Raw genomic sequence first — 24,242 nt, forward strand, 5'->3', positions numbered from 1 at the left:
CCGGCCTTCACTTTTAAAAAATAGTAGAAATAGGCTGGGCACGGTGACCATTCTGGCTAACATGGTGAAACCCCGTCTCCACTAAAAAAAAAAAAAAATACAAAAAACTAGCTGGGCCCTGTGGCGGGCGCCTGTAGTCCCAGCTACTCTGGAGGCTGAAGCAGGAGAATGGCGTAAAGCCGGAAGGCGGAGCGTGCAGTGAGCTGAGATCCGGCCACTGCACTCCAGCCTGGGCGACAGAGCGAGACTCCGTCTCAAAAAATAAACAAATAAAAAATAAATAAATAAATAAAAAATAGTAGAAATAGCTTCCTTTCCTTCCTTTTTCAAGACAAATGTCCCCTACTTTATAATTGCTTTTCAACTTTGGGTGTGGTAAAGACATTCCTGGAGGGTTCTAAGCACAAACTGCTTTTGGCTTAGTTAGACACGATCCAGAGCCCTTGTGTCCACCCCACTTGCCCTCAGGGGCTGCTTGCCTGAGACTGCAGCGCCCTGGGTCCGTGCAGGCGCACTCCACACCGACGCAGGTCTGTCCTCCAAGTGCGCATGCGTGCAGTCTGCGCGGGAAAAAGTGCCGCCTCAGTTGAGGGCAGGCGAGGCGATGGCTGTGAGGTCGGCGGCGACGGTGGGCACTCCCGGGCCCAGGAGGGAGGAAGAGGCGGCGCTGCTCTTCGAGAGGGCCCATTACCGGCACGACCCGCGCTGGCTGCTGCCCGTGACCCCCCGCCTGTGCCTGGCCTGTGCGCTGGAGCTGCTGCCGGAGCCCGGCGTGTCGGTGCGGGTGGAACCTTTCCTTCGGAAGACCTGGGTTTGCGCATTTCCCTCAGCAAACGCCGCCGGGCCCTCGCCAGACCCGCTCTGGTGAACCCGACGCAAAACCGAGTCCCCGCGCTGTGTTCACTCTCCTCTCAGCCCATCCCGGACCCAGCCGCAGGGGCTTCGCAGGCGCCTCAGCCCCAGGCGGGTCTGCTGGCCTCGGGGGAGCCCCGCCCACCCGGCTCTGCGCCTGAAAGGGTGGAAATCCGGATCCCCCAGAACCTCACCCAGCCTCAGGGACACGCCGTCCCACCTTCTGCCTTCTGGCTCCTTCCCTTTGCTGCCCCTGGCTCCATTTCCTGGGGATTCGGCCTTAGCTCAGGCTCCCGCCATTTCAGCCCCCCCGCTCACCTGCGGGCTAGGCGCGCGCACGACGGCTGCTCCTCATTCCCTTCAGCTGTCGGGGTGTGAATCGGAGGAGGGACCGTCTGGGTTCCGAAGGGACAGGAGTGACAGGTTACAGCCGGGCAGAAGTGGGGTGAACGCTACCCGTGTTTGCAATGAAGTCGTTTTGTTTGTTTGTCTTGAGATGGAGTTTCACTCTATAGCCCAGGCTGGAGTGCAGTGGCGCCATCTCTGCTCACTGCAACCTCCGCCTCCCGGGTTCAAGCGATTCTCCTGCCTCAGCCTCTCGGGTACTGGGATTACAGGCATGCGTCACTACACCTGGCTAATTTTGTATTTTTAGTAGATACAGGGTTTCCCCATGTTAGTCAGGCTGGTCTTGAACTCCCGACCTCAGGTGATCCACCACCCTCGGCCTCCCAAAGTGCTGGGATTACAGGCATTGTGCCTGGCTCATTTCGATAATTTTATCTCAGGATACCTTCACACCTTTACAAACTGTTGACCCCAAAGAGCTTTTGTTTATGTGGGTTATATCCAGTGATTTTTTTTTTTTTTTTTTTTTGAGATGGAGTCTCCCTCTGTCGCCCAGGTTGGAGTGCAGTGTTGTGATCTCCCCTCACTGCAACCTCCACCTCCCAGGTTCAAGGAATTCTCCTGCTCCAGCCTCCTGAGTAGCTGGGATTACAGGCATGTGCCTCCATGCCCAGCTAGGTTTTGTATTTTTAGTAGAGATGGGGTTTCACCGTGTTGGCCAGGTTGGTTTTGAACTCCTGACCTTGTGATCTGCTCACCTAAGCCTCCCAAAGTACTGGGATTACAGGCCTGAGCCACCATGCTTGGTCTGTCCATTGATATTTACTGTATTAGACATAAAAACAAAATTTAAAGTTTTATTTATTTAGAAGGAATAGCACATTCATTATATATTAACAAATTTTGTGGGTTTTTATTTTTTATTTTTTTTTGAGACAGGATTTTGCCCTGTTGCCCAGGCTGGAGTGCAGTGGTGCGATCATAGCTCACTGCAGCCTTGATGTCCTGGGCTCAAGCGATCCTCCTGCCTCGGCCTTATGAATAGCTGAGACTACAGGTGTGCACCACCATGCCCAGCTAACTTTTTATTGTTTTTTGAGACTGGGTCTCACTATGTTGCCCAGGCTGGTCTCAAAACTCCTGGACTCAAGCAGTGATCCCCTTGCCTTGGCCTCCCAAAGTGCTGGGATTACAGGTGTGCCTGTAATCCCAAAGTGCTGGGATTACAGGTGTGCTTATGGGCCAGTGTGCCTGGCCCATAAGTAATTTTTTATTGTGGCAAAACATAGATAACATACAGTTTGTTTTTAGATCTTTTTAAGTGTATGGTCCTGTGGCATAAGCAATTTAAAAAAAAGTAAATAACTGTATTTTCTCAAAACAAGAAAGATAGTGACAGGAGTGGCTTTGTTTTACATTTTTGCAAGTTGCTTTAATTGAAGACAGGTTGGCCAGGCACAGTGGCTCAGGCCTGTAATCCCACTGCTTTGGGAGGCAGAGGTGGAAGGATCACTCGAGCCCAGGAGTTCAAGACTGCATCGAGCGATGATCAAGTCACGGCATACCTTCTTGGACAAGAGCAAGACCCTGTCTCTCTTAAACACAGCTGGATTTATTTATTTACTTACTTATTTTTTTGAGATGGAGTTTCACTCTTGTTGCCCAGGCTGGAGTGCAATGGTGCGATCTTGCAACTTCTGCCTCCCAGGTTCAAGCGATTCTCATGCCTCAGCCTCCCAAGTAGCTGGGATTACAGGCATGCACCACCACGCCTGGCTAATTTTGTATTTTTAGTAGAGATTGGGTTTCTCCATGTTGGTCAGGTTGGTCTTGAACTCGCAACCTCAGGTGATCTGCCTGCCTCGATCTCCCAAAGTGCTGGGATTACCGACGTGAGCCACCACATCCAGCCAAACAGCTGGATTTTTATCTATTTCTGAATTCAGTCTGTTGTGATACCATGTCATGTAGTCTCAAAAACTCCACTGTACACTTGTGGGAGAATAAGAATGAGAAAGACTGGGCCGGGTGCAGTGACTCACACCTGTAATCCCAGCACTTTGGGAGGCCGAGGTGGTTGGATCACGAGGCCAGGAGTTCAAGAGCAGCTTGGCCAACATGGAAAAAAAATGAGGAAGACTAACAACATTTTAATATTATATGAAAATATTTTTGTTATTGTGGACCCCTGGAAAGTGTTTTAGGCATCCTTAGGAATCCCCACACTGTGCTCTGGGGACTCGTAACTAGCTAATAACCTCTGAATTTTCATTAAGGATGGAAATTCTGAGGCTGCTTTTCTTGGACAGTAAATCAGAGATGAGTAAGACAGTACAGCGGGGAGAAAATAAGATAACATGTTATTTGAAACTTAGAAGAATGAACATGTTTGTGGTCAAGTGCTGTTCAGGGTAAGGAGAGGAATTAGGAAAGGGTTCTTACAGGCGGAAGCATTCAAATTAGGTTTAAGAAGATGGGTGAGATTTGGACCAGAGGAAGTGGGAGGCTGATTATCCCAGGAGGTAGGTATTATAAGGATGGGTTTTGGGGATAATCAGAGTGTTTGAAGGGAAATTGAAAGAGATGAGATTGGAGAGACAGGTTGAGGACAGTTATTTGAAGAGTTTGAAACCCAGCTAAGGAGCTTGAACATAATCTGTCAGGTGAAGGGGAGTTATTAGGATTTTTTGAGTAGCTCATAGATCACTACCTTAATCTATTATGTAGTATGAATTGGTGAAGGAAAAACAGGAGCCTTACAGTAGCACAGAAGGAAGCAATAAGAGATGCAACTTCTACCTTTTATTGAGCACACTTTTCTTTTGAGATGGAGTTTCACTCTTGTTGCCCAGGCTGGAGTGCAATGGCGCAATCTTGGATCACCGCAACCTCCGCTTCCCGGGTTCAAGTGATTCTTCTGCCTCAGCCTCCTGAGTAGCTGGGATTACAGGCACCTGCCACCACACACGGCTAATTTTTGTATTTTTAGTAGAGAAGAGGTTTCACCATGTTGGCCAGGCTGGTCTTGAACGCCTGACCTCATGTGAGCCACCCACCTTGGCCTCCCAAAGTGCTGGGATTACAGGCGTGAGCCACCACACCTGGCTTGAACACACTTTTCTTTTTCTTTCTTTCTTTTTTTTTTTTTTTAGACGGAGTTTTGCTCTTGTTGTCCAGGCTGGAGTGCAGTGGTGCGCGATCGTTGCTCACCACAACCTCCCCTCCTGGATTCAAGCGATTCTCCTGCCTCAGCCTCCCAATTAGTTGGGGGTATAGGCATGCGCCACCACGCCCGGCTAATTTTGTACTTTTAGTAGAGACCGGGTTTCTCCACGTTGGTCAGGCTGGTCTTGAACTCCCAACCTCAGGTAATCCACCCACCTCGGCCTCCCAAAATGTTGGGATTACAGGCCTGAGCCACCATGCTTTGCCTTTGAAAAGCCACACTTTTCTTTCTTTTTTTTGAGATGAAGTCTCACTCTTGTCCACCAGGCTGGAGTGCAATGGCGCTATCTCGGCTCACTGCAACCTCTGCCTCCCTGGGATTACAGGCACCTGCCACCATGCCCGGGTAATTTTTTTATTTTTAGTTGAGATGGGGTTTCACCGTGTTCGCCAGGCTGGTCTCGAACTCTTGACCTTGTGATCCACCTACCTTGGCCTCCTAAGGTGCTGAGATTACAGGTGTGAATCACCGCACCCAGCCTCTATTTTTGCTTGCTTGCTTTTTTTTTTTTTTTTTTTGAGATGGAATCTCGTGCACAGACTGGAGTGTGGTGGCGCAATCTCGGCTTACTGCAAGCTCCGCCTCCCGGGTTCATGCCATTCTCCTGACTCAGTCTCCTGAGTAGCTGGGACTACAGGTGCCCGCCACCACACCCGGCTAATTTTTTTTGTATTTTTAGTAGAGATGGGGTTTCACTGTGTTAGCCAGGATGGTCTCGATCTCTTGACCTCGTGATCCGCCTTTCTTGGCCTCCCAAAGTGCTGGGATTACAGGCGTGAGCTACTGCGCCCGGCCTATTTTTGCTTTCTTCACCAACCTGTTAGGCTTAAATGAGCTGGTGGACAAAAGTGATTTGTGAAAAATAAATTGCTATGTAAATGTAGGGCATTAGGAACCTTAGCTCATGTATAATCTTCTGTATGAACACATGGATTCCTCTGTGTAAATGATACCCTTTTCCAACCTCCCTTGAAGGAGTATGGGTCTCGCCATAGTTTAAATGATGTCTCCGGTATCATCTGGTAATTGTATTTGGAAATTATGGTTGTTGGATTCAGAATAGCCAAGATTTGGTTACTATTGAATATTTTTCTTCATTTGCTTCAAGTTGGTGCGCAAGAAGCACATGTTATCCTGCTTCCAAGATGCCCTTGTGAGGCACACCTCCCTGGTCACTCAACTGGTGTCTCAGGATCAGAGAGTCTGCATCCGCTTCATAAGTGTGCTTTTTGGTAAGATTAAGAGGGAAATTTGATATGAGTTTTGAATGTACAGTATGTATATCTGCTTTCGGGGGTCTTGGAAAAGTGATCTTAGATGATTTAGATTTTTTGTATTGTAAAACTTTATTAGCAAATTGTTTTGTCATAATGATGTGGAAGTGGCCCCTTTTCTAAGATCCAATATGCATTTTACAGTAACTGACTTTACTAGAGCCAAGAAGTTAGTAAAAGTAAGACGATGAAAATGGAAATGTTGGCCAGGCGTGGTGGCTCATGCCTGTAGTCCCAGCACTTTGAGAGGCTCAGGCGGGTAGATCACTTGAGGTCGGGAGTTAGAGACCAGCCTAGTCAACATGGTAAAACCCCTGTCTCTACTAAAAATACAAAAATTAGCTCCATGTGGTGGCATGTGGCTGTAGTCCCAGCTACTCAGGAGGCTGAGGCATGAGAATTGCTTGAACCCTGGAGGCGGAAGTTGCAGTGAGAGTAGTTCGTGCCACTGCACTCCAGTCTGGGCAACAGAGCAAGACTCTGTCTCAAAAAAAATCTTCAAAGAGTCCAGTATAGGACTCTGCAGTCCAGCCTGGCCAATTATCTTTTTAAAGCCTGGGCAGGTCATTGAAAGTCAAAGTGTTTGGTGCTGAGAGTAGAATTTAGTTGGAACATTGTTTATAGCTGCTTTTAGACTTACAAATTACAGTGTGCCTGTATGGGTCTATTGCTCTTTGAAGAGAACTGTTAACCACTCCTTTTTTTTTGAGACAGTCTCGCTCTGTCACCCAGGCTCAGTTCATTGGAATCTCTGCCTCCTGGGTTCAAGCAATTCTCCTACCTCAGCCTCCCGAGTAGCTGGGACTATAGGCACAGGCCACTACTCCTGGCTAATTTTTGTATTTTTAGTAGAAACAGGGTTTCGCCATATTGGTCAGGCTTTTGTTGAACTCCTGACCTCAGGTAATCTGCCACCTCGGCCTCCCAAATTGCTGGGATACAGGTATGTGCCACCGTGCCCTGCCTAACCACCCCTTTCTTACCTCCCTCTGCTCCAAGGACTGTTACACAGCGTGGAAGATGGGAGTGTGACAGACCTCTGTATTGAAGGTAAGTTGAAACCATTGTATCTAGCACTTGAAGATGTAAGTATTAGTCTGAATTGCAGCTCTGGTTACCTGAGACCTTGGCGCAATTAGGAGGAACTCCATTAGTTTTCAATAACTAATTCAACATTTGTTTCTTTGTTATTGTTGTTGTTGTTGTTTTTTTTTTCTGAGACAGAGTCTCTCTGTCACCCAGGCTGGAGTTCAGTGGCCTGATCTCGGCTCACTGCAAACTCCGCCTCCCGGGTTCACGCCATTCTCCTGCCTCAGCCTCCCAAGTAGCTAGGACTACAGCCCCTGCCACCTTGCCTGGCTAATTTTTTGTATTTTTTTAAGTAGAGACAGAGTTTCATTGTGTTAGCCAGGATGGTCTCAATCTCCTGACCTCGTGATCTGCCTGCCTCGGCCTCCCAAAGTGCTGGGATTACAGGCGTGAGCCACAGCACCCAGCCTCAACATTTGTTTTTTACTTTTTTTTTTTTTTTTTTTTGAGATGAAGTCTTGCTCTGTTGCCCAGGCTGGAGTGCAGTGACGTGATCTCAGCTCACTGCAACCTCTGCCTCGCAGGTTCAAGCGATTCTCCTGTCTCAGCTTCCCGAGTAGCTGGGATTACAGGCATCTGCCACCACGCCCAGCTAATTTTTGTATTTTGAGTAGAGATAGAGTTTCATCATGCTGGCCAGGCTGGTCTTGAGCTCCCAAACTCAGGTGATCTGCCTGCCTCAGCCTCAAGTGCTGGGATTACAGGTGTGAGCCACTGCACCCGGCCCAATATTTCTTTCTTTCTTTCTCTCTTTTTCTTTTTCTATCTTTTTTTTTTCTGTTGAGACAGGGCCTCATTCTGTCACCCAGGCTGGAGTGCAGTGGTACAATCATAGCTGACTGCAGCCTTGAACTCCTGGGTTCAAGCAGTCTTCCCACCTCAGCCTCCCAAGTAGCTGGGACTACCATGTGTGTGCACTACCATGACTGGCTAAAAAAATTTCTTTTCGTTGAGACGGGGACTTACCATATTGACCAGGCTGATCTCAAATGGCTATTCTCAAGCTGTCCTCCTGCCTTGGCCTCCCAAAGTGCTGGGATTATAGGCGTGAGTCACCATTCCTGGCCTTACATTTTTTCCTTAGGTATCTACTCTGTGCTAGATACTGGATCAGGCACTACAGATACATAGATAGATAAGACATGGTCCCTGTCTTCTAGGAGCTTACAATCTGGAGAAGAGATTGACTGACAGGTAAATAACTAGAGTTGGTGAGTGATGTTACGAAGGCACATACAAAACTCTTTTTTATTACGTCTCATATTGGTTCGTTGAAAGTTGTATGCACACAGGTGGTGGTTAAAACCGTTGAGGTGGACAGAGTGTGGTACCACAAGCCTGTAGTCCCAGCTACTTGAGAGGCTGAGGTGGGAGGATCCCTTGAGTCTAGGAGTTTGAGGTGACAGTGAGCTATGATTGGCCCACTGCACTCTAGCCTGGATGACAAAGTGAGACCCCCTTCTCTAAAAAAAAAAAAAAAAAAACACCAAAAATTGTCGAAGTGCATGGGTTTACCTATGAAGAGTTTGTAGAGAAAGAAGGTAAGAGCCCTGGTATGCGAGGATTCTTGCAGAGGGAGTGGGAATTGTACTAGTTAGGATCCAGTCAGGAAATAGAAGCTACACCAATTATTTTTATAGAAAAACTTTAAAGAATGGTTAAGTAGGCTGGGTACAGTGGCTTATGCCTGTAATCCCAGCACTTTGGGAAGCTTAGGCCAGTGGATCACTGGAAGTCAGGAGTTCGAGACCAGCCTGGCCAACATGGTGAAACCCCATCTCTACCAAAACTACAAAAAAAAAAAAAAAAAAAAAAAAAAGCCAGGTGTGGTGGTGGGCACCTGTAATCCCAGCTACTTGGGAGTCTGAGGCAGGAGAATCACTTGAACCCAGGAGGTGGAGGTTGCAGTGAACTGAGATCACACCACTGCACTCCAGCCTGGGTGATACAGTGAGACCCTGTTTCAATTGAAAAAATAATGTTGGTGGCCGGGCGCGGTGGCTCAAGCCTGTAATCCCAGCACTTTGGGAGGCCGAGACGGGCGGATCACGAGGTCAGGAGATCGAGACCGTCCTGGCTAACACGGTAAAACCCCGTCTCTACTAAAAATACAAAAACTAGCCGGGCGAGGTGGCGGGCGCCTGTAATCCCAGCTACTCGGGAGGCTGAGGCAGGAGAATGGCGGGAACCCGGGAGGCGGAGCTTGCGGTGAGCTGAGATCCGGCCACTGCACTCCAGTCTGGGCGACAGAGCGAGACTCTGCCTCAAAAAAAAAAAAAAAAAAAAAAAAAAAGAAAAAATAATGTTGGTTAAGTAGGTAACTGAAGAAAAAGAGAACCACCAAATTTTCATGGAGATAGCAATTATAGAAAACAGCTTCCCCACTGGGGCTGGGGAAACAAAGGAAAGAGGCTGAAATGGTTAAAACTTAGAAGTTTGGAGGAAGGGCCTACTTAATGAAACTCAGACCTCTGAGTGGCACTGACTAGATAATACTGTTGTCTCTGGAGGAGGAGAGATGCAATAAAGCTGGTTCTGGAAAAACTGCAGGCTGGATTCAGCTGCTGTCATAGAATGGCACTGCCACTGCCAGGATAAAGAAGTGCTAAGGTGCCAGGCACCTTTATTGTGTAGGTCTGTAGTCCTGGCTACTCAGGAGATTGAGGTGAGAGGATCACTTGAGCTTAGGAGTTCAAGTCCAACATGGGCAACATAGCAAGATTGTCTCTTAAAAAAAAAAAAAAGTGTTAAGGAGATACTTATATGAATAGGAAGACTTATATGAATGGGAAGCAGACAGAAAACCCATAGGAAACTAAGAGGAAGGAGCAACTCCCTTCTTCCTATAGCCTCGCCATCTCTTTCTAGTGCTCATTATTGGCAGAACTTAATGGGGTTCAGCTAGCAAAGCAAGAATGTGATCTGCAGAGTCCAGTCTTAGTATTCTAAGGCAAAGTAGAGGGTGGGTTTTGGAGCTCAAAGACAATAGTGTAATAACTGGTTTGGTCCATTCCTTTGGCTACTTGGTGTCCAAACACCCTTCTCCACATATTTGAACTCCCATAGAACAAAAACAACTTGGTTTTTACCTAACAAGATGTAACTGTCCTTCATTCATATACTTCATACAGACTAAGCCATTGTCAATTTGTCCACAACATAAGGGGGTTGATAATGTATTTTTAAATTCAATCACAGTTCTATATGAATATTCTGTTACCTAAAGACTAAATTTTAAAACTAACCTCCACCAAAACTTGTTCAAACAATAAGGAAAAAAGGAGAGAGAAGAAAACAGTTAATATACAGAAATATATTGCAATCTTCATTTTCATAACTGGTCACAAGGATATAGTTGATATTTATCATTTCCTTCTTAATGGGTTTGTTCTATGTATCCTTTGCCCTCAACCAGGGTCTCAACTGGTCAGGGTTTTTACCTGGTAGGGTGTCTCACACCTTCATTCCTGAAAGGTTGGAATCTTTTTTTTTTCCCCAAGCCAAACTGTATCCAGCTTTATTAAAGATACTTTCCATAAACAGTCATGGTATTTCAGGCAGGACATGAGCAGACAGTCGTTAACAGTATACAACAACTTTCAAACTCCCTTCTTCAATGGACTACCAAAAATCAGAAAGCCACTATAAAACCCAATGAAGTCTTCATCTGATGCTTTGAACAGGGAAAGTTTAGAGTGAGGGTTGACATTTCACATTTAGCATGTTGTTTAACAACTTTTCACAAGCCGACCCTGACTTTCAGGAAGTGAAATGAAAATGGCAGAATTTATCTGAAGATTCGCAGTCTAAAACTGGAGACACTGCTCTTTTGACAGGTGCCATCTCAGTGGCATCACTGGAAAGTCCAGATTGTCTGACACACTGGTAGCCAATGACTAGGTGTCAGGTCCCAACAGATGTCTGGGTCTTAAGCGAGTTAAGTCTATGCTGAGAGGTGGAAAGGGAGAAGAAGACATAAAAACGAATTTGTTTTTCCATACCACAAGGCTTTTGTGCCCAGGTGGCCATGTGTGTCAAAGTCAGGGAATCCCTCCTCCTGGGAGCCAAGAGGAAGTCTCTCAAAACCAGAAGGGAAAGATGTTTTCCCCACATCAGTCCAGCTTTGGAGACATTCTATTAGTGACATATGCCTCTTCCCCAAAAATATAACCATTCAGTGTTCTGTGTGCTAACAACATACCTTAAAAAAAATTCTGCATTTTTATAAAACTTGATTAAAAATAGTATTTCAAACTGTATAGTCACCAGAAGTACACAGTTATCAAAAATGCACACACTTCAGTTGGCATCTCCAGCACCTTCAGCTTTCTGTGCCTGGTCTGTTTTGGCATCTCCATTTTCTGCAGGGTTATTCCCCTCCTTGCCAGCATCCACTTTTCCCTTTTTCCCTTTGGATACCTTCTCTCTCTTCTTTGCAGGGGCCTTTTTAGGCTTGAGCTCTGGCTTTGGAGGAGCAGATTTTGCAGACAACCTTGCGGTCTTTGTGGTTCGTCCTTCACCTTGGCGTTATCTCGTTTAGCGTCCCCTTCAGCCTTTCTCTGGGGCATGGTGGCAGCAGCGACGGTGGCGGGATGTAGGCGCTGTGCGCGGGATGCAGCGGCGCATGGGCTTTGGTCGGTCTGGGGGTTGTTCTTACCTCTTCTTCTTCTGAAAGGTCTGAATCTTTAGTGGCTCTTCCTTTTTTTTAGTTGCTGATGTTTTTCATTAACTTTTACTATTGAATATGAGACTAGTAAGAAGAGCACCGGAAAATACCTGGTTCCAGACATAGTCCTCCTTGCCATTATTGTTAGTGGCAACTGAGTTTCCCCTGGATATTGGGATCAGTCATTCCAGGTAGTAGAATAATCCCTTATTTGCCTATTGGTTGAATGACACGAGGCACTCAAAATGGCCAGATGATAGTCACAACTTCTAATTCAATGAAACCATTGTGTGACCTCTCATGGAGGCATTCTTTCCTTAGGAACTAAGATCTTTAGCAGAGCCCAAAGTTGCAGGATAGGATATGTTGTGGGCTGAATTTATATGTACCCCCCGCCCCCGGCAAATTTATATGTTGAAGCCCTAACTCTCAGAACCTCTCAATGTGAGTGTATTTGGGGATAGGGCCTTTAAAGAGGTGATTAAGCTAAAATGAGGCAATTAGGATGGACCCTAATCCAATCTGACTAGTGTCCTTATAAGAAGAGGAAATTTGAACACACACAGACACCAGGGGTGTGTATACACCAAGCAAAGACCATGTGAGGGCACAGTGAGAAGGTAGTCATCTACAAGCTAGAGAGGCCTCAGAAGAAACCAAATCTGCTGACACTTTGATCTTGGGCTTTCAACCTCAAGAACTGTGAGAAAATAAATTTCTGTTGTTTAAGCCATCCGGTCTGTGTATTTTATTATGGAAGCCCTAGTGAGCTATTATAGTATACAAAAATTCTGCAAGTGGGTTAGTAAGTGTAATAGGGAAATGACTCCGACTTTACACCTTGATTCCCTGACCCATGTATTCTACTGTGGGTAAGACAGCACCTAATGTTGATCACCGCATCAAACTATATACCACATGTAAGATAGAACCATATCCTTTCAGAGTGGTGTCTTTCAGATGGTGGAATAACTGAGTCTTCATAGGCCATTCCATATTCTGTTAGGTCAGGTGATTCCAGGTGATAGAGTATGGGAAAAGAGCAGTGAATTTTATGGGCATGAGCCCATTGCCTCGCTTTTCTTGTGAAATGAGTTCCTTGATCCAGGTGATGTTGTGCAGAATACCGTGATATTGAATAAGCCATTCTGTAAGCTTACAGATGTGTTTTTGGCAGAAGTGTTACGGTTTGGGAAGGCAAGTCCATATTCAGAATACATGTTTATTCCAGTGAGGACAAATCTTTGCCTCTCCATGATGGAAGGAGTATAGTGTAATCCATGTGACACCATATAATTGGCTGGTGCCTTCAGGAATGGTGCCGTGCTGGGGTCTTAGTGTTAGTCTCTGCTTTTGGCAGGTTAGTCACTCAGTCGTGGCAGTAATCAATTTAGCCTTGACAAGGGAAAGTCCATGTTGTTGAGCCCAGTGCATAGCCTCCAGCTCTGCCACCATAGCCACCTTGTACTTGGATCCACTGAATATGTACTTGATGGCCAGGGAAAGAGGTGGATTAACATTCACAAAATGTGCCATTTTGACTACCTGGTTATTGAGAACCTCTTCTATAATAGATGTTCTTTAGGGAGCATTCACACAAGAGACAAGTATCTTCCCACTTTATGCTCCCTCTGAAAGGCCCATCTTCTTCTCCAGGCCTCATTGTCACCAATCTTTCTTTTTTTTTCTCTTTTTTGAGACAGAGCCTTACTCTGTTGCCCAGGCTGGAGTGTAGTGGCGCAATCTTGGCTCACTACAGCCTCTGCCTCCTAGGTTCAAGTGATTCTCCTGCCTCAGCCTCCGGAGTAGCTGGGATTACAGGTGTGCGCCACCACGCCTGACTAATTTTTTTTTTTTTGAGATGGAGTCTCGCTCTGTTGCCCAGGCTGGAGTGCAGTGGCACGATCTTGGCTCACTGCAAGCTCTGCCTCGCAAGTTCACACCATTCTTCTGCCTCAGCCTCCCAAGTAGCTGGGACTACAGGTGACCGCCATCACATCTGGCTAATTTTTTTTGTATTTTTAGTAAAGATGGGGTTTCACCGTGTTAGCCAGGATGGTCTCGACCTCCTGACCTCATGATCTGCCCATCTCGGCCTCCCAAAGTGCTGGGATTACAGGCTTGAGCCACCACACCCGGCCAATTTTTGTATTTTTAGTAGAGACGGGGTTTCTTCATGTTGACCAGGCCAGTCTCGAACTCCTGACCTCAAGTGATTCACCTGCCTTGGCCTCCCAAAGTGCTGGGATTACAGGCATGAGCCACCATGCCTGGCCTAGTCACCAGTCTTTCAATTGTGTCTTTCTCAAGTCTGTGACCATCAAGCCAAAGAGTTAGCAGCTGCTCATAAGTCAATATGATCTGTATGTACTTCTGACCATCTCTCAGTCTAGCTAATGTAGACAATGTACCACTTGAAGTTCTGACCACCCGGGGTATTTCCCTTCATCATTTTCCTTCTAGGCTACCCTTGAGTGGGGCTACAATCCTGCAGCCATCCAGTTCTCGTTGGTACCAGTGTAGCTTGCAGAACCATCATCAGACCTCAGGAACTTCACCCAGGTGGAGAGCACTAGGGGAAGACTAAGGGTCAGGGGAGAAGGACTTGCTCCTTCCTCATGGTTCCTGTTTGCTTTCTGCCTGCTTCTTATTTCTGTAGTGTTAGCCTAGAATGCTTCTTGACCCTGCAGTGACAGAACCTTCCCACAGCAGTTGCTGAGTTTAGTTTGTAGCTTTTCCAACCCTACCCTACAGAATCCCTCCTCAAAGCCACCAGCAGAAGTACCACAAATGAGTGTAGAGAAGGGTGGGTTTGGAGCTGAGAGATAATGTTGTAATAATTGGCACAGGAACTTGCCTATAATTCTTTTTTTTAGTATATGTAAAGGAGCAAACTGAGGAAGGAAAAAGTAGAGATAATATAAAATAGCAGTTTTCAGCCAGGTGCGGTGGCTCACGCCTATAATCCCTGCACTTTGGGGGGCCGAGGCAGGTGGATCACCTGAGGTTAGAAGTTTGAGACCAGCCTGGCCAACATAATGAAACCCCGTCTCTACTAAAAGTACAAAAAATTAGCCGGGCATGGTGGCAGGTGCCTGTAATCCCAGCTACTCAGGAGGCTGAGGCAGGAGAATCACTTGAACCCAGGAGGCAGAGGTTGCGGTGAGGCGAGATCATGCCACTGCACTCCAGCCTGGGCAACAAGAGTGAAACTCCATCTCAAAACAAAAACAAAAAACAAAAAACATGCCTGTAATCTGAGCACTTTGGGAGGCTGAGGCGGGCGAATCATGAGGCCAGGATATCAAGATCATCCTGGCTAACACGGTGAAACCCCGTCTCTACTAAAAAAAAATACAAAAAATTAGCTGGGCGTGGTGGCAGGTGCCTGTAGTCCCAGCTACTCGGGAGGCTGAGGCAGGAGAATGGCGTGAGCCTGGGAGGCGGAGTTTGCAGTGAGCCGAGGTCAGGCCACTGCACTCCAGCTTGGGCAACAGAGCGAGACTCATCTCAAAAAAAAGGCCAGGTGTGGTGGCTCAAACCTGTAATCCCAGCACTTTGGGAGGCTGAGATGGGCGGATCACGAGGTCAGGAGATCGAGACCATCCTGGCTAACACGGTGAAACCCCGTCTCTACTAAAAAATACAAAAAAACGGCCGGGCACGGTGGCACTTTGGGAGGCTGAGGTGGGTGGATCACAAGGTCAGAAGATCGAGACCATCCTGGCTAACACGGTGAAACCCCGTCTCTACTAAAAATACAAAAAATTAGCCGGACATTGTGGCGGGTGCCTGTAGTCCCAGCTACTCGGGAGGCTGAGGCAGGAGAATGGCGTAAACCCGGGAGGCAGAGCTTGCAGTGAGCCGAGATCCGGCCACTGCTGCACTCCAGCCTGGGTGACAGAGCGAGACTCCATCTCAAAAAAAAGAGAGAAAAAGAAAAAAAAAGCAGTTTTCAAACCTAGCTTCACAATAGACTTACCTGGAGAACTTTAGAAATACACTAGAATTTTATATTTAGAAAACTATTTTAAAGTATAAAACATATTTAAATATATTTAAGTATATTTAAATAGAAATATATGTATGTGGAGCAATATATATATATATATTCACATTAAACAATATACTGAGCTTTTCCCTTAGACATTCAATTGGCCTGGGGTGGGACTTGGGTGTTAGTTTTTTTTTTTTGAGACGGAGTCTTGCTGTGTCGCCCAGGCTGGAGTGCAGTGGCGTGATCTCGGCTCCCTACAAGCTCTGCCTCCCGGGTTCACACCATTCTTCTGCCTCAGCCTCCTGAGTAGCTGGGACTCCAGGCGCCCACCCCCATACCTGGCTAATTTTTTTGTATTTTTAGTAGAGATGGGGTTTCACCATGTTAGCCAGGATGGTCTCGATCTCCTGACCTTGTGATCCTCCCATCTCAGCCTTTCAAATCACACCTGGGATTACAGGTGTGAACCTCCGTGCCCGGTCGGGCATTAGTATTTTTTTAAAGCTTCATAAGTGAGTCTAATGTGCAGCCTGAGTTGAGAACCACTGATATAAAACAAAGAAGGCCGGGCATAGTGACTCACACCTATAATGCCAGCACTTTGGGAGACAGGCAGGAGGATTGCTGAAGCCTGGGCATGTGAGATTACCCTGGAAAGCATAGCAAGATCCTGTCTCTAAAAAAAAATTAAAAAATTAGCCAGGCATGGTAGCATGTACCTGTAGTCCCAGCTACTCAAGAGGCTGAGTGGGAGGATTGCTTGAGCCCAAGAGTTGAAGGCTGCAGTGAGCTATGGTCACACCACTGCACTTTAGCCCGGATGACCCTGTCTCTAAACAAAACAAAAACAAAATCAAAAGAAAAAAACTAAAAAACAAAGAAACCAGAACTCTTTTAGTTTGGATGCGCACACAATTGTTTTTTTTTTTTTTTTGAGACGGAGTTTTCTCTTGTTGCCCATGCTGGAGTACAATGGCGCAATCTCAGCCCACTGCAACCTCCACCTCCCAGGTTCAAGCAGTTCTCCTGCCTCAGCCTCCTGAGTAGCTGGGATTACAGGCATGCGACTCCATGCCCGGCTAATTTTGTATTTCTAGTAGAGACAGGATTTCTCCATGTTGGTCAGGCTGGTCTCGAATTCCTGATCTCAGGTGATGCAGCTGCCTCAGCCTCCCAAAGTGCTGGGATTACAGGTGTGAGCCACGGTGCCCGGCCTGTGCACACATAGTTAAATGGAAGAAATAGAAAAGAATAATTCCAATTAGCCCATGCAAATTACTACCTGCACTGACTGAGTAGAAGGGCCATGGAAGGTGGAGTCTGGGTTGGGGGTGCCTCCTGGTTAGTAATATTATTGTGTCTGTTCAGTCCTTATTCAGCTCACAACGCAGCTGAAGCTGGAGCAGACCATCCGTTGCCTGCTGGATGAGTGCCACAAAGAGGTCGGTAAATAGCTCTGGGTTCTTGAGGTCTCAGAATCCTCAGATGTCAGAGCTGGGTCAACCCTTCCTTGAACAAATGAGAGCTTAAAGTCCAGGGAGGAAAAGGAACTTTCCTGAGGTCACCGAGTTGGTGGCAGAGTCAGAGCTAAGGCCTGGGTCCACCCATCCTGCTCCAGTGTTCTTTACAGCTTTCTTCTTTCCCCTTTCAATCTCCCGAATGTTACCTCCATGCAGTGAAGTGCCATCTTTCTGGCATAATCATCCCATGGTCCATTTTCTGTGACTTCCTAATTATAATACGGATTTCCTTGATGAATTTATCAAGGAAATATGTTCTCTATGTCTCGGTTCGGTGGTTTTATTTTATTTTAAATTGTATACATTACTTAGTACTGAAGGTGTTTGGTTCTATCAGCTTACTTTGTACTGAAGGCATTTGCTTCTATCTGAGGTAAGCATTGAGTGGATACGGTATGTTTAATCTTCTTTCTTCAGTGTAATCAAAGAAATCAGTTAGCCAGGCACGATGGCTTACGCCTATAATTCCAGCACTTTGGGAGGCTGAGGTGGGTGGATCACTTGAGGTCAGGAGTTCGAGATCAGCCTGGCCAGTATGGTGAAACCCCGTCTCTACTAAAAATATGAAAAAAAAAAAAAATTAGCTGGGCATGGTGGTGCATGCCTGTAATCCCAGCTATTGGGAAGGCTGAGGCAGGGGAATTGCATGAACCCAGGAGGTAGAGTTTGCAGTGAGCTGAGATCACATCACTGCACCCCAGCCTGGGTGACAAAGCAAGACTATCTCCAAAAAAAAAAAAAAAAAAAAAGAAAAGAAAAATCAATTAAAGAGCAGATTTTGTGTTGTATTTAAGACTGAGGAATAATATCAGAATAACTTTTTTTTTTTTTTGAGACGGAGTCTCGCTCTGTCGCCCAGGCTGGAGTGCAGTGGCCGGATCTCAGCTCACTGCAAGCTCCACCTCCCCCGGGTTCATGCCATTCTCCTGCCTCAGCCTCCCGAGTAGCTGCGACTACAGGTGCCCACCACCTCGCCCAGTTAGTTTTTTGTATTTTTTAGTAGAGACGGGGTTTCACCGGGTTAGCCAGGATGGTCTCAATCTTCTGACCTCGTGATCCGCCCATCTCGGCCTCCCAAAGTGCTGGGATTACAGGCTTGAGCCACCGCGCCCGGCCCAGAATAACTTTTTATTTAATTTGCAGAAGGAAGACAAATGTTTATCTTGTTACCACCATCAAGAGCAACATTTCATTATAAATTATATTTCAATTATATCATAATTATTTTACATGGATTAATATATCAGATTGAATTTATAATTATATATATCAGTGCTTATCATTATGATGAGATGATGCCACTTAACATTTATTGAACACTTTCTATAGGCTAGGCATTGTATTAGGTGGTTTATATGTAATATCTCATTCAGCCCTATCAACAACCCTATAAAGCTGTTACTATTATTATTTCCCACCAGAGTTAAGAATATTACTAAAAGTGGTATGACTAGCTAGTCAATAGAAAAGGTAAAATACGGACTATTGACTCTCCCTGTAAAGCATGAAGCATAGTGCCTAGTATACAGAGAATGTTTAGTAATAGTAGCTATAATAACTATAATAACAGTAATTTTTTTTTTACATTGAGTCAGTGTTCTGTCTTTATGACATTTCAAACTTTTGTCCTCCAACTTCTGGTTCTATGGGGGCAAACTATGCAAATGTTAATTCAGTTTAACAAACATACACTGAGCTAGGTACTGAGGACTCTGAGAGGACTCAGTTCCTTTCCTCCGGGAGTTCCCAGTCCAATGAATGGGGAAGTTGGACACTAAGCTAAAAAAGCTGATTGCTGACTGTGGTGAAAGATACATGCAATACAGGCATTGGTGTGGGTAGGGCAGGATGAGTTGTGGTGGAAGATCTGTCCTGATCCTAATTGACAGAATGGAGCATATTCACTTTCTGTAGCTGTGTAACATGCCCTCCATGCGAGGCAGCCTGGCCACCTTGACGCTTCTTGGCAAGTTGGTGGATGCCATCCCTGCTCTGGCAGATGAGCTTGTAATGGAGCACGGTGAGTGACCTGTGTGAGGAGCTGCCACTACCCTTTTACCTGCTTTTATCATACTGCCATCTGGGTACCCCATTTACTCTGTACACCTGGGAAGTCATTACTTTCCTGCTCTAGTCTTCAGTTTCCCCATCTGCAAAATGTACTGTATGTTGGTCAATTTGAAAAAGGTCATTTTCTTGACTCTATTCTTGGACTGTTTCCATTCATTCTCTGTTTTTTTGAGATGGAGTCTCGCTTTTGTTGCCCAGGCTGGAGTGCAATGGCACGATCTCGACTCACTGCAACCTCTACCTCCTGGGTTCAAGCGATTCTCCTGCCTCAGCCTCCCGAGTAGCTGGGATTACAGGCATGTACCACCACGCCGGGCTAATTTTGTATTTTTAGTAGAGACAGGGTTTCTCCATGTTGGTTAGGCTGGTCTCGATCTCCCGACCTCAGGTGATCTGCCAGCCACAACCTCCCAAAGTGCTGGGATTACAGGTGTGAGCCACCACACCCGGCCTTCCATTCATTTTTTTTTTTCTGAGATGAGTCTCTCTCTGTCACCCAGGCTGGAGTGCAGTGGTGTGATCTCAGCTCACTGCAAGCTCTACCTCCTGGGTTAACTCCATTCTTCTGCCTCAGCCTCCTGAGTAGCTGGGACTACAGGTGCCTGCCACCACGCCTGGCTAATTTTTTGTATTTTTAGTAGAGATGGGGTTTCACCTTGTTAGCCAGGATGGTCTCAATCTCCTGACCTCGTGATTCGCTCACCTCGGCCTTCCAAAGTGCTGGGATTATAGGTGTCAGCCACCATGCCCGGCTCCCTTCATTCTTTAACACATTAATTAAGTACCTACTATGAACCTTCGTTTTGGATGGAAAGAGGAATTCTGGAATATAGAAGCACTTTTTTATATCAGTGAAATGCAAATAAATACCTCACAAAGGATTTATCAAAGGGTAAATAACTTCTTTAAGTTGGTTTCCCCTTTTTTAAAAAATTAATAATAATAATAATTATTATTTTTTGAGACAGAGTCTGTTGCCCAGGCTAGAGTACAGTGGCATGATCTTGGCTCACTGTAACCTCTGCCTTCCCAGGTTCAAGTGATTTTCCTGCTTCAGCCTCCCAGGTAGCTGGGATTATAGGTGTCCACCACCATGCCAGGTTAATGTTTGTATTTTTAGTAGAGATGGGGTTTCGCCATGTTGGCCAGACTGGTCTCAAACTCCTGACTTCAAGTGATCTGTCCACCTCGGCCTCCCAAAGTGGTGGGGTTGCAGCCATGAGGCACTGTGCCCAGCCTAATTATTATTATTTTTTAGAGACCAGGTCTCACTATGTAGAGCAGGTTGGTTTCAAACTGCTGGCCTCAAGTGATCCTCCCACCTTGGCCTCCCAAAGTGCTGAGATTACAGGAATGAGCTACCACACCTGGCTTTGTTTCTTTTTTTTTTTTAATGGAGTCTCGCTCTGTTGCCCAGGCTGGAGTGCGGTGGTGTGATCTTGGCTCACTGCCATCTCTGCCTCATGGGTTCCGGTGCTTCTCCTGCCTCAGCTTCCCAAGTAGCTGGGGTTACAGGCGCCTGCCAGCATGCCCGGCTAATTTTTGTATTTTTAGTAGATGCAGGGTCTTGCCTTGTTGGCCAGGCTGGTTTCGAACTCCTGAACTCAGGTGATCCTTCTGCCTTGGCCTTCCCAAGTGCTGGGATTACAGGTGTGAACCACTGTGCCCAGTTGGTTTTCCCTTTAGATTAAGTATGCAGAAAGCATTTATTGTGGGGGATTATAGGGACTTACCATTACTACCCCATTAGGAATAATAGATTGGAGTTTCATGTAGCAGTTGACATTGTGAAATTTCCCCTGGCTCCTTGGTTGTTTTCTGGACAGGCAACCTGATGGAGCAACTGTTGAGAGGCTTAGTATACCCCAATGAGGGCATACAAGCTTCTGTCTGTTACCTTTATGGGAAGCTATACTCCTCACCAGTGGCAGCTGAGATGCTTTCAGGACACTTCCGGGAGAAGCTTTTTCCCCTCTTCCTTTCCATCCTGGATGGTGCCCAGACAAAGGAGCTGCAGATTAACTGCTTGGGTAAGACATGAGGCTGGAGAAAAAAGGGAGAATACGTTTTTGACATTTTGCTAGAAGACTTGAGATATTGGGTTCTCTAGTAGTGGGGGAGTTAGATGTTTTGCAAAAGGTAGAAGCCACAAGGTTTGAGAGATAAGAGGCACACTGTGTGAAAGATGCCTAGAGTTGGTATGACATCTTAAGAATGTTGCCTTTGGAGGAAAATAGGAAGGAAAGTGGGACAGCAATTTTTTCTGCCTTTACTGTCTGCCCTGGTGCATCCTGTATTTGCTGGCAAGTTAATCTTTACATTGTACAGCTCACATCCTGTCACTTTCTTAAGTCAGAAATTCTTCCATGGTTCCCTCTGGCCTCCAGGGTAAAGCACACGTGTCTTAGTACATTTTATGCTGCTGTAACAGGATACCACAGACTAGATAATTTATAATGAAAAACTTATTGGTTCAAAAATGTATTGGTTTGCAGTTCTGGAGCCTAGGAAGTCCAAGATCAAGAGGCTGGCATTTGGTGAATCCCCTCTTGCTCTGTCATCCCATGGTGGAAGGGCAAAGAGAGGGCAAGAGGAAAAGCTAGAGGGAACTGAACTTGTCCCTTTTTTTCTTTTTTCCTTTTTTTTTTTTTTTTTTTTGAGGAAGCAGAGCCTTGCTCTGTTGTCCAGCTTGAGTCCAGTGGTGTGTTCTCAGCTCACTGCAACCTCTGCCTCCCGGGTTCAAGTGAGTCTTCTGCATCAGCCTCCTGAGTAGCTAGGATTACAGGTGCTCACCACCACATCCGGCCTATTTTTGTATTTTTAGTGGAAATGGGGTTTCACCATGTTGGCCAGGCTGGTCTCGAACTCCTGACCTCAGGTGATCTGCCCACCTCGCCTTCCCCAAGTGCTGGGATTACAGGCGCAAGCCACTGCACCTGGCCTGAACTTGTCCTTTTATGAGGAGCCCACTCTCATGATAACAAACCCACTCCCATGGTGATGGCATTAATTCATTCATGAGGGTCCAAACCCAAACCCCAGACTCATGACCCAAACACCATCCATAGGCCCCAGCTACCAATACTGCTGCATTGGGGATTAAGTTTCCAACACATGAACTTTGGGGAACATATTCAAACCATGGCACTAGGTTTCCCTGTTTGTTACTTGAGTCTCTTTAGAAGCCCCAACATACACTTTTAGCATCCTCTCCTATTTTTTTGCATAAATACATAAGGTCTCTCAACTGTTCTGAGCAGGCAGATTTCTTATTTTGAACAGAACAGATGGGCACTGTGATTGGTGCCTGGGTGAGGGCCTGTTCTCAGGTAGAAGCTGTAGAGAAAAGCACAGTCTATGCATGACAACAGCTTCTTTTCAAAATTTGGATCAGAAGCTGTTATGAATAATCTAGTCATACATAGTGAGCATTCATTCTATACCAGGCCTTGTGCTGGGCTCTGAAGTCACACAGATGATCAAATTCAAGCTTTATCTTGGGGGAGCTCAAAGACCAGTATAGAAGACACACATGGACAACTAGAGTCTAGTGTGATGAGTGCTGTCTTGGAGGTGCACAGAAGAGGATGGGAGCAGGGGACAGGAGAAGCTTCCTAAAGGAAAGGATGCCTGGACTGAATCCTAAATTGTGGGGAAAGGCGGAAGGCAGGAGCATGGACGAGAGCACAAGGTATGAAGCAGCCTGTATCTGCAGTAACTTGCAGCAGGGCAGTATTAGAGTTAATGCATATAGAACAAAAAGGTGCAAGTACAGGCCGTAAGGTGAGGCCCTGGGCAGTCCTACAGCTCACCTGTCCATAGTAGAGGGAAATCTCAACTGGTAATACTGGAAATTCCCACTTTTATTTTTTAAAATTTTTATTTACTTATTTGTTTTGAGACGGGGTCTTGTTCTGTCACCCAGGCTGGAGTGCAGTGGTAGGATCACAGCTTACTGCATCCTTGACCTCCAGGGCTTAAATGATCTTCCCACCTCAGCCTACCGAGTAGCTGGGACCACAAACCTGCACTACCGTGCCTGGCTAATTTTTTTTTTTTTTTTGACTCCAGCTCTGTCACCCAGGCTGGAGTGCAGTGGCATGATCTCGGCTTACTGCAAGCTCCGCCTCCCGGATTCACGCCATTCTCCTGCCTCAGTCTCCAGAGTAACTGGGACTACAGATGCCTGCCACCACACCTGGCTTTTTTTTTTTTTTTTTTTTTTTTGTATTTTTAGTAGAGATGAGGTTTCACCGTGTTAGCTAGGATGGTCTCGATCTACTGACCTCGTGATCCACCCGCCTCGGCCTCCCCAGGATATGCCCGCCTTGGCCTCCCAAAGTGCTGAGAGCCACTGCCTTAGCCACCGAGCTGGGAACCACCATTAGCCACCACACCCATTTTTTTTTTTTTTTTTTTTGAGACGCAGTCTTGCTCTGTCGCCCAGGCTGGAGTGCAATGGTGCAATCTCGGCTCACTGCAACCTGCGCCTCCCAGGTTCAAACGATTCCCCTGCCTCAGCCTCCTGAGTAGCTAGGACTACAGGCGCCTGCCACCACACCCGGCTAATTTTTTGTATTTTTAGAAGAGGCGGGGTTTCACCGTGTTAGCCAGAACAGTCTCCCATCTCCTGACCTCGTGATTTGCCTGCCTTGGCCTCCCAAAGTGCTGGGATTACAGGTGTGAGCCACCGCACCCAGCCCATGCCTGGCTAATTAAAAAATTTTTTGTAAAGTCTGGATCTTATTATATTGCCCAGGCTGGTCTTGAACTGCTGGGCTCAAGAGATCCACGTGCCTTGGACTTCTGAAGTGCTAGGATTACAGGCATGAGCCACCACACCCAGCCAGAATTCCCATTTTTAAATGCTACCTCTTTTTTTTTTGAGATGGAGCCTCGCTCTGTCACCAGGCTGGAATGCAGTAGCACGATCTCAGCTCACTGCAACCTCCGCCTCCCAGATTCAAGTGATTCTTCTGCCACGGCCTCCCGAGTAGCTGGGACTACAGGTGTGTGCCACCATGCCCAGCTAATTTTTATATTTTTAGTAGAAATGGGGTTTCACCATGTTGTCCAGGATGGTCCCAATCTCTTGACCTCGTGATCCACCTGCCTTGGCCTCCCAAAGTATTGGGATTACAGGCATGAGCCACCGTGCCCAGCCTCTTTTTTTTTTTTTTTTTTTTTTTTTTTTTTTTTT

At 46.3% G+C, this 24,242-nt stretch overlaps 2 protein-coding genes across 7 annotated transcripts in view; both read left to right on the forward strand.

Annotated features, from left to right (window-relative positions):
- Nucleotides 1-24,242, forward strand: part of SEPTIN3 (septin 3) — a 429,247-nt gene that overhangs the window by 120,912 nt on the left and 284,093 nt on the right. The gene's annotated exons all lie outside the window — the stretch shown is intronic.
- The window catches only part of MEI1 (meiotic double-stranded break formation protein 1), a 97,637-nt gene continuing 73,999 nt past the window's right edge, over nucleotides 605-24,242 (forward strand). Inside the window, exons 1-6 of the mRNA XM_023222291.1 lie at nucleotides 605-778; nucleotides 5,535-5,658; nucleotides 6,700-6,750; nucleotides 16,821-16,894; nucleotides 18,887-18,992; nucleotides 20,869-21,072. Of these exons, the coding sequence (XP_023078059.1) occupies nucleotides 605-778; nucleotides 5,535-5,658; nucleotides 6,700-6,750; nucleotides 16,821-16,894; nucleotides 18,887-18,992; nucleotides 20,869-21,072 (733 nt within the window). The remainder of the gene's footprint in view (nucleotides 779-5,534; nucleotides 5,659-6,699; nucleotides 6,751-16,820; nucleotides 16,895-18,886; nucleotides 18,993-20,868; nucleotides 21,073-24,242) is intronic.

The sequence above is a fragment of the Piliocolobus tephrosceles genome, chromosome 19 (assembly GCF_002776525.5).
Source record: "Piliocolobus tephrosceles isolate RC106 chromosome 19, ASM277652v3, whole genome shotgun sequence".
NCBI classification, from domain to species: Eukaryota; Metazoa; Chordata; class Mammalia; order Primates; family Cercopithecidae; genus Piliocolobus; species Piliocolobus tephrosceles.